This window comes from Atta cephalotes (assembly GCF_000143395.1).
Source record: "Atta cephalotes unplaced genomic scaffold scaffold00005, whole genome shotgun sequence".
Lineage (NCBI taxonomy): Eukaryota > Metazoa > Arthropoda > Insecta > Hymenoptera > Formicidae > Atta > Atta cephalotes.
Window position 1 is genome coordinate 3,793,192 of NW_012130069.1, and position 10,280 is coordinate 3,803,471.

The 10,280-nt window shown below is 29.6% G+C and overlaps 2 protein-coding genes across 2 annotated transcripts; one reads left to right on the forward strand and one right to left on the reverse strand.

The window, feature by feature from the left end:
• Positions 1-2,195: 2,195 nt before the first annotated feature.
• Positions 2,196-4,359, forward strand: LOC105626322 (28S ribosomal protein S29, mitochondrial). Its single transcript, XM_012207624.1, has 6 exons — positions 2,196-2,211; positions 2,671-3,000; positions 3,212-3,304; positions 3,377-3,513; positions 3,596-3,943; positions 4,123-4,359. The coding sequence occupies exons 1-6, from the start codon at positions 2,196-2,198 to the stop codon at positions 4,357-4,359; spliced, it is 1,161 nt and encodes a 386-aa protein (XP_012063014.1).
• Positions 4,360-4,496: 137 nt separating this feature from the next.
• On the reverse strand, positions 4,497-7,281 carry LOC105626324 (sequestosome-1). The gene is made up of 3 exons (XM_012207625.1): positions 7,104-7,281; positions 5,779-6,848; positions 4,497-5,304 (listed from the first exon to the last, which is right to left on the reverse strand). Exons 1-3 carry the CDS (start codon positions 7,279-7,281, stop codon positions 5,050-5,052), a joined length of 1,503 nt encoding a protein of 500 aa, XP_012063015.1. The 3' UTR covers positions 4,497-5,049.
• Between the last annotated feature and the right edge of the window lie 2,999 nt (positions 7,282-10,280).

Below are 10,280 nucleotides of genomic sequence, written 5' to 3' on the forward strand. Positions count from 1 at the left end.
GAAATCGAAAATTATCACTATAATAACATTAGACAAGTAAAAAATTAGTACATTGAAATCGATTTAAATAAAGAAATTATTTATTTACGATTTTATTTACGGTTTTATTTACGATGCGAATAAGAATAAAATCCTTATTCGCATCGTAAATAAAACCGCTGTCAGTTATGCTCCAATAATTTATTTATGAAATTACCCTATAAGCGCAAAATATTCCTAGAATGTTATATGGTTATTATTAAAAAAATTAAAATAAGTTATAATATTTCGAAAATATCACATAATATTTTTTAATATTATAAGAGTATTCTATAGAAGTTATATGTTCATTCATATCCTAGGTATTATGTTATGTAAGTATTATATCTTAATATCCCTGAAATATTATTAAAAATATTTATAAATATTAATTATTCTTAATTTAGTGCAATTTGAATTTACAATCCAATAAAATTGTTATCAGTTTATGCTTCATCTTGTACTAAAAAATATTTTCGCATGATTTTAAGTACATATTCAGTTCTACAATTATTTTGCGCGCCAAAATTATTTTCTGTTTTTAAACGTATATTTATGCTAAACAGTTGTAACAGTTTTACAAATTAAAATAAATTTTGTTATAATACTATTTAATGTTTATACAATATTACAGCACCATTAATGTTATTTTTAATAATCATGCAATATTATCAGGAGTGGACATATAACCTTCCATTAATATTTCGAGAATATTACTTAATATTATATAATTTTAGTACAATATTCTTAAAATATTATTTAATATTTTAAGAATATATTTAAGATATTACTTAATATCAAATAATATTTTGCGCTTATAAGATAGTTCCAAATTAAATCAAATGCGAAAAAACTTGTTTTTTTCTAAAACGATATGAAAATTATTCCTTTAATTATCTTTTATGTTTTTACATTATTATTATTATTTCTATTACACTAAAAAATAATTTTACAAAAGAAAGAAGGATATATGAACATGTATGGACATATTTCGTATATATAATTATATAAGTATGAATATTTATGCATGTTTATGTATGTTTATATATATTTATACATATTCATGCATAAAAAATTTTTTACCGGGAATGATATTCCAAGGAGCACACTCTAGCATAATGTACAGTTATAGAAATATTTATACATAACTTTCTCAAAAACTTTGTAACTTTTCTTACAACCGTGTAATTTAAAAGTGCAGAGTAACGTCATTGAAACGCAGAAATCAATCGTATAAGTTCCTTGTGTTAGTTGATATAAATATATTTCAACGACATTACTGCCTGCACTTTTAAATTGCAGTACGATTGTAAGAAAAGTTACAAAGTTTTTGAGAAAGTTATATAAACATTTATATAATAAGTTGCAAAAATAAATATTCTGCTGAGTACAATCAATAAGAAAGTGAGATCATTATAGCTGCGTTTCGTTTCACGCACAATGTGCATAATGTATCATTTTATTCTTGTTTGACACTCGGCGAACGACAAGGATAAAATGATACATCAATTATGCGTGAAATGGAACGCAGTCTATATGCTATTATGTTGCTGTAATTATTTGAATTAAACATTATATCATTATAATTTTTAATTATATTTGCTTATATATAATATAATGGATGCATTTATAATACTGATCGCTCAGTAAGCGCTCAGTGAACGGTTATAAGTATTGAATGAATTTGGTTTTATCTTTTATCATAACCGACGAGATACGCCTATTGTGTCATTATTATTTTATTTTTGTGTTTTTAATTATATTTACTTATAATATAATATATAATAAATTTGGTTTTATTTTTTGTTAATAAAATTTAATTTTCTACAAGCTTTTCCCAATTTAATATTAATACCTTCTTTTTTTGGATGCGATAAAAATATATATTTCTTAATTCTTCTTTTCGATTATTATATCTTTTTGATTATTTTTTATGTTTTTATTTGATAAATATTCATTTTGATGTCTCAAGCTATCATTTCAAAATTATCACGACATATATGTTTAAATGGCCGCATTTGGAATCTGCGCAGAATCGTACTAAATATATCTCGAGAGCACCAAGCACACTTGAGGTTATGTGCATATAACGTCGTGGGACGTATTGAATTTTTTCGAAAATTCGGAATAATTACAGTCAAACGTGCTTTGTTCTGAAAGAGAAAAAAAGCAACGCAATGTCTTTACGCTCATGTAAGATTTTATATGTTGATTTTTAATTTGTCAATATTAGTTCGATCAATAATATATATTCTACATATATTACTTGTAATATATGTAGCCTAGTTGTTTTTTCTCTTATAAATTTTATTTACATGATTATGATTCTATGCAACTACTGACAGCGAAAATAAGTTGATCCGCAAGATGACATTTGTCATCATACAAATAATAGTTGCCAAACTCAAATTGACTTGTTAAGTAATATCTATGATACTTTATTAATGTGATTACAGAATTATTAATTTATTGCTGTATGGCGCATAAGAAGAAAGATTAGATTAGGAACAACGAATTGAATAAATTGTTATAACTCGAAATTTGACTAAAGATTCTGTTGATTCAGTTAATCAAATAGTAATTTTTAATTTTTGAGTTTGATTGGAGATATTCTAAAGAGACATAAAGATTTAACGAATATTCTGATTGCAGATTCGCTTCTAAGGGGAATATATAAAACATATGGCAGAAAATTCGGTACAGCTATTAAGGTGAACGATGAGCAAATGTTTCAAGCATGTTTATTTCGCACAACAGAGAATAATCCAGTTAATCATAATACAGATCACATTGCTAGACTTTATACAATACCAAAAAATATTCAGCAACAACTCTTTCAGTATGGTGGCTTGCCTCGCTTATTTATGAAGCAAGTCACTACTTTTCAAGAATGTGCGATATTGATTAGACAACCTGCGATCGAAGTTATATCTTATCTCAGCCAAACCGACTATACAAAACCTGTCAATAAATATGTGTTATGTATCCTTTTGAAATTATTTGAATTTGAATATGAATTGATATTGAAATTATTTGTTTTATATTGCAAGATTGTAAAATCGCTTTGTTTTTTTTAATACTTTGCTTTTCTATCATCAGCATACTATTTTCATAGATATATTTTATGTTAAAAAAGAGCATCAACATTACATATACAAAAATTAATATAAGAAACTCCTTACATATTAAATAGATGGAAAATTTGGAACAGGAAAAAGTATTATATTGAGTCACATATTGCATTATGCTTTTATGCAGAATTATTTACTTGTACATATATATTGGGGTATGTTTTTTTCATGTAAATGATTTATTATTTCATTTCATTAAACTGTACTAAATGCCATTTGTTTTTCAGGTGCGCATTGGTTCAAGGATATGAAGGAAGTTGCAACTTCGGAATTCTTTCCAGGATGCATGGATTTGCCGATCGACGCTGGGATGTGGTTGAGACAATTCAAAACTCAAAACTCGAAGTTACTTTCACAATTAGATGTATGTATCTCCTAAAATCACTGTGCTGACTATATATATGACTATATATATATATCTAACGTATGCTTGTTGTTATTTACAGCTTAAAATGACTAAGGATTATGTTTGGAATCAACGCGAAACTACTTCCCAAGGTACTCACATCTTAGAACTTATTGACTTTGGCATAAATCGCATGAAGTACGCTTGTGGCGTAGTGGATGCATTGATAAAAGAGATAAAGCTCGCCAGTACTGCAGGGAAGTGCAAGACAATGGTCATGATAGACGGATTCAACGCATTTACAGCGGATCACACACGCATCTTCGATGATAACAAGAAGATGGTCCTGCCCAAACAAGTGTCGCTGGCGATACCGTTTTTGGATATAACAAAAGATGATTGGTGTAACGGTGCAATTGTATTGTCAGTAGATGAAAAGGCAAATAAGGTACATATAACAATTTATATTGCGTAATTAGGTATTCTTTTATCCGAATAATATTTAATTTAGATAGTTGGATTTGCGATAAAGAAAACATTGTTTTATATTTAAACTAAAATTCAGGAAAATCTTTAGCATTAAACGTATGGATGCAAGATAATACAAGAAAAATCTTTTATTTTTAGGAACAACGAGACTCCTATCTTCCCAGATATTTGCTTGGCAAAGAAGGCTTCGAGCATCTGGATCCTTTTGTTCCTATTGTAGTCGATGACTACAACTCCGCGGAATTTGATAGTATAATAGAATATTATAAGGATCGCAAATGGATCAGGAACATAACACCCAGCGGTCAAAGAGAATTAGAATTAGTTACTAATAAAAATCCGCTGATCTTAATTGACTATTGTAAATTCCTATAAAAGTAATTGAATATTGAGATATTTATAATAAAATTTTTAAAGCTTTCAGCATTTTGGTTTTAAATATTACTTTTAATTCCAAAAAAAACTTTGGATATTTTTTTTAATTAATAGAGCATTAAAATTAAAAAGAAATATTTATCTTTAATATCATGGTCACTTTATTAAAATAAAACATAACAGTACATAATATTCCAGTCACCAAAAATATTTTAGTTTCTTATGTAAAATATTATATTAATATATTAAGAATAGGTATAACATATATTGCATAAACGAATATCGTAATACATTTTTTGAAACAATAGCGTAGTACAATGTATGTGCAACATAAATTTAATAATAAGGTAACACTTCGAACGAGAGTTATTAAGTGCAATTTTTTTTGGAATTGAACCCGGATTTTTCGTTTTCCAGGCGATTAACAATATGCAAAGAAATATTATCGAAATAATTTCTTAAAAATAAGTTTTTAACGTTGTGTCTTACTCAAATTTTTAAAAACAATTATAGTATATGCAGAATAAATCTAACAATATAAAAAAAAGACGCTATAATAATATAAGACGCTAATGAATAATAATTACAAACTATCATACCAACCATGAAAAGCATAGACTATGTTAATTATTATTTTTGTTGTTAATTATATGTAAACTATCGTTAACTAAAATTTTGGCCCCATCTCTCCTAATGACGGCGTACCGGGTGTATTACATCCAGTGCCTTGTCGATGTCACCATTTTGTGCAACTAACAGATGGGTAAGCCATGAACCCTCGTTGGTGAATCCCATTGCCATCATCGCTTCGACGGCGTTCTGAATCTTAGGATTTGGATGATAAAATTCGTTTCTTACTTCTTCAGGTAAGGGTGGATAGATTTTCTGATTTGATGATGATTTTTCCGGCTCTGCCACAGGTGCTGACGGCGCGGATGGTATAGCCTGTAAGATAAGGTATTCTGAACACGTGATACATTTGCGCAATAAAGAAGATTTAGGACTTATGAAGTAGCCATTAATATTAGACACACAATGATTGTACTCATAAATTGAATAAATTGAAAAATCAATGCTATTAGGAACAATTTTTAGTATTAGTAAAGCAAGTGATTTGTAAATTTCCTATCAGTTTTTCGAATTCTGAACTATTTTTTGTTATATATATATATATATGTGCGTGTGCGTGCGTGCGTGCGTGCGTGCGTGCGTGCGTGCGTGCGTGTGTGTGTGTGTGTGTGTGTGTGTGTGCGCGTGCGTGCGTGTGTGTTAAATTATCAAATTATACTTTAATATTGTGTAATTATGTCTAGAATGATTATGATTATATATGTTTTAAATATTATAACTTTTAATTATATTTTATTAATTGTATGTTCTAATCACCTATCATTTATTTTGCATATATACGAAGCATACCTGCTTAGACAAAGTTCCATTCGAGGAAGAAGTGGAAGAGGTGCGGCTAATACTGGGGCTTTCACGTTGTATCATCGTCCATTCCTCGGCTTCAGCTGCTTGTTCAGCAGAGGTTGCTGTTGCTGATGTAGTTGGAGATACTACCGCTGCAGCTGTTGAATCCTTTTGTGCATTTTCCAAAGGAGCAGCTACAGTATTTATTGGATCGTTACGTAGTTTTTTTCCTTCACCTGGGAACTTCTTGGCGGAATCCTCTGAAGATGCACGGGCCTCGGGCTTTTGTGTGTTAACCTTCTGAGTGCTGTCTGCAGACTTTTTATTGGAGGAGTCATTGTCAGCCATCACGGTGACGTTGATACCGAGTGGATCTAGAAATTGTGAAATGTTGGAGATATTGTCCTCGACGATCTTCAGCAGCTGTGAGAAGGAATGCCTGGTAGCTTCTTGCTGCGAGTCTTCTGTCGCCTCAGTTGCAGCCTCAGCAGATGGTTCCCTGTACTGCTCTTTAGTCCGCTTCCGCTCTTGATTTTCGTCTGATGGACCAGCACAAATGTCTATTATAAAATTCTCCAGTGAGTTTATAATAGATGGATCAATAAGATCAAATTTACCATCTGTGTTGAACACTGGACAGCTGCTTCTCTTGTTCTTGTTCTTGTTCTTATGAGATTCATTGCATTTACGTTCATCTTCTTTGCAGTGATACGCCGCTTTCTTTACAAACTTGCGTACGTGATGAGCAAGACGACGGGCGTGATAGCTCGACCACACGATTGGCTGAGTCATACGGACCATGTAATGCTCTGTATGATTGCCGAGTGTCATACAGTCGATGCATAAGTCATAATCTGCACATTGCATGCATTTGAAACGAAAACCACAAATAGCTTTATCACACACATCACATATTACGCCAGGATGTTGTATTTTTTCTATTTTTGACATGTCTATTGTCTCTTGCTCTGATTGCGACATGATATAGAGCTTACAGATCATATTCTTAGCCATCTCATGCAATGCAATTTCCAATTCCTCATCGGTGGATATAGTAATAGTTTCATTTTCATCATCTATCAATATAAAAATAAGTTGAATAGTTGCAATTAGTATACTGGATGTATTTAATAATACAAGTCAACATATGTGTTGTTTTATCTTTGTTGCTCTCTGAATGCCAAGAATAAAATGTATTGACTTGTGTTACTAAATGGAAAGCATTCAGTGTACAAAATTTGATAAACATCAATTACTGACGAACATCGAGTCTCGCCAAGAATTCCTCGACAAAATGAGAAGAAAAAAAAAGAGAAACTCAAAGAACTTACCTTTCCAGGTGACATTGAATCTCTTGCCCCGCAGATCTGGGAAAATGGTCTGCAGCTTCTCGCGCAGATATATGAAACTCGTCGCGACATCAGCATCAATGCCGAATCTGCGCACTTCCGTGCAGGTCCATGGATCCTCGTTCACCAAGTATACCTTGAAGCTCAGCTTCGTCGTCATGTCTATTTCACGTTAAAGCGTCAAAGTGTAGAGAAATGTCGAAACAGTCCGAAATATCGATGCTATCGCTTTTCTTCCTCTTATTTGACCAATATAACTCCGTCAACAGTTGTACATCGTTTGTGAAGGAGACGCCGCGACCGATTACTTTTATATGCAATCGATAATTCTCGAAACATACGTCACGTCAATATATTATCTAGATGTCGCGAGCGTCTTCCGACGACTTCTCAGAACGCTGTGTAATCGCGTGTTATTCTCGACTCTTTTATTGTCATTCTATTTATTTCTATACTATTTCTTTCGTTTTTTTTTATTGATTTCATGACAAGATTCGAATATGTCGGAGGAAAAAGATTTTGCTCAGAAACATGATGATTTCGAGACGGGAAAAGGTCTTTTCATCGAACGAATTTGAATAGCGGAAATCGGTCGCGCACCGCCATTTCTAAGTGAGTCTGCCTATTTTGACAGATGGTAACCACGTGATCGTATTATATACGATGATTCACGATAGACGTGAGAACGTAATTTCGTTACGCTACAGAATTGCATCACAGATATAATAATTTCAACGTTTTTTTAAATTATATAAACTAGTTGTAGTATTAAAATTGAATATTTTGACTGAAAATTGAATTATTATTTAAGACAGGTTGTTTAAGGACATGTCTCTCTCTTAATTTGAGAATACATATATAAAATAATTGAATCGATTCGATTTTGAGAATTAATGGAGATTTACGAGATTTATTGATTCTCGATTGCAATCAAATCCCTAGTTTTATCATAAACTATAATGAGTGATGTATATAATAATTTATTAATATAATTATTAATATAATTTTAATTTATTAATATAATTTTTAAGTGAAACTAAAATATTTATAGATATATAAAATATTTATAGAGATAATATATGAATATTTATAGAAATAACATATGAGTGAGAGAGAGATTATTAAAAATGTATTTTAATTAATCACATTATGGCCGTTTACATTTTACAATTCATATTTCATTTATTCTATGTTATTTAATAATTTAATTTATGTTATAACATACTTTGCTAGAACACATATGCTAGAAACAACACATATGTCTTGATCTTATTGTGATTTTGTGTTCTCCCTAGATACGCATATAATTTTTATTTCTTCATTGATCTCTCTTTTATACATTTTGTAATTATTATTCGTATCTTAATTGTTTCTTGATTTATTTGATTTATATTGATTTATTTTTATCACGTATTTCTTTTTTCATTACATGTCATATAATTTGCCTTTTCTACACATTTTTCATTACGGATTGGCTCATTGGCTTCGCAAGTGACATGGAACGGTCCAGAATGGTCTAGAAGCATTGCAATAGATATAACAATCCAGAAGCGTCTCGAAAGTAACAGGGAAAAGTGCGCATTCACTCGCCACGATTTTGTACACGTATGCGCGCGACTCATTTTCTAGATTTGTCTATGCGCGTGAACGGCCACCGTCGCGTTTATATAACTTAGTTTGCTATATTCGCATTATTACGGACAGCATAGTGGCGATAAGGCTAAAATAACCATACATTTTGCATAATTAGAAATAAACGCGCCATAACTGAGAACTATGTCGGTGCTATAATACATGAACGTTGCGTGATCGACGAGAAATTCAAAATAATTACATTTTTTAAATTTTCGTAAAAGCAGCATAAAACAGCAATATAATATAACGAAAGTTTATTGACAAGATAGACAATTTAGAAAAAAATACTATTACAATTAAGTAATACTATTACAATTAAGTAATTAATAATATTAATCGCGATTATAATTTGGATAGATAATATAAATACGTTTGCGGCTAATTAGAATTATTCGAAAAGACAGCTTCATGAGGAAGGCTTTATATAAGGAAATATTAGAAAACAATAATAAAAATAATATCATTGATTCTCTCTGATCAAATGACAGTATCAACAATTATTAATTCTCTGATATGCATTAATAATTGTTCATAATTAAATTAGTAAATTGTTGTAAAACAAGGTTATTCACACAGTTGTTGTTGAATCATATATTGGTATCATGATTACTAGGCAAATTTGATGATGGTTAGCTCTTTCCAGTCGCGATCGATGAATCATGTCATATACATAAATGTATATGACTTCGAGAGTAATCTAGCACTGTCCAGAAAGCAATTTTACAAACAGATATGACAGATGTATAAACACATTATCAATGTCTTGACGTCGCTATCTCTGTATTTTTTTTTACATTTTAATTAATTATTACTTAGAGATAATAATTGTTCGTAATCCGCAACAATAGAGCTGTTGCTGTAATTTATAAATTTGTTTTTTATTTATTTTTCAGAATCTAGGTTAAATTAAATTATAGATACTATTATAGATATATAATGTTACCATAATTATGTAAAAAGATATTTAATATGTTACAGTTTACAATATATATAAAATATATAATATTTAATATTTAATATATTTAAATACATTTCTCTTCATATTTTTTTCTGAAAATTGCAAAATTATTTTCTCAAAATGGGACTTAGATATTATATAAATATTCGCAGAATTTGAAATTAAACTTATAATGTATGTTAATGAAGTCGATAGGTTAACAAAGTTTGGAAAAATGTAAAAAAAATTGCTCATACATAATTATGCATAATTTTATTTATAATTACACATAAATAATTTTTTTACATTTCTTTAAACTTGATTTTTTTCTAATATAAATGCGAAAATTATCTTTTTAATTATTTTTAATGTTTTCACATTACTATTATTATTTCTATTACACTAAAGAGTAATTTTACAAAAGAAAAAAGGATATATAAAGATCTATGGACATATTTCATATATAATTATATATGTTTATAAATATTTATGCGTATTTGTATGTTCATACGTATATATATTTATACATATTCATGCATGAAAAATTTTTTACTGGGATATAATTATATTATATAAAAAATATATGA

Excerpts from the sequence above, each read along its gene's own strand:
- LOC105626322 (XM_012207624.1), top strand. Across the intron at positions 3,001-3,211 it reads TGTCAATAAATATGTGTTAT|ATGGAAAATTTGGAACAGGA; the intron begins GTATCCTTTTGA and ends CATATTAAATAG. Across the intron at positions 3,514-3,595 it reads AGTTACTTTCACAATTAGAT|CTTAAAATGACTAAGGATTA; the intron begins GTATGTATCTCC and ends TGTTATTTACAG.
- LOC105626324 (XM_012207625.1), bottom strand. The coding sequence starts at position 7,281 with ATGACGACGAAGCTGAGCTTCAAGGTATACTTGGTGAACGAGGATCCA. Across the intron at positions 6,849-7,103 it reads ATTCAATGTCACCTGGAAAG|ATGATGAAAATGAAACTATT; the intron begins GTAAGTTCTTTG and ends TTATATTGATAG. Across the intron at positions 5,305-5,778 it reads ATGGAACTTTGTCTAAGCAG|GCTATACCATCCGCGCCGTC; the intron begins GTATGCTTCGTA and ends CTTATCTTACAG.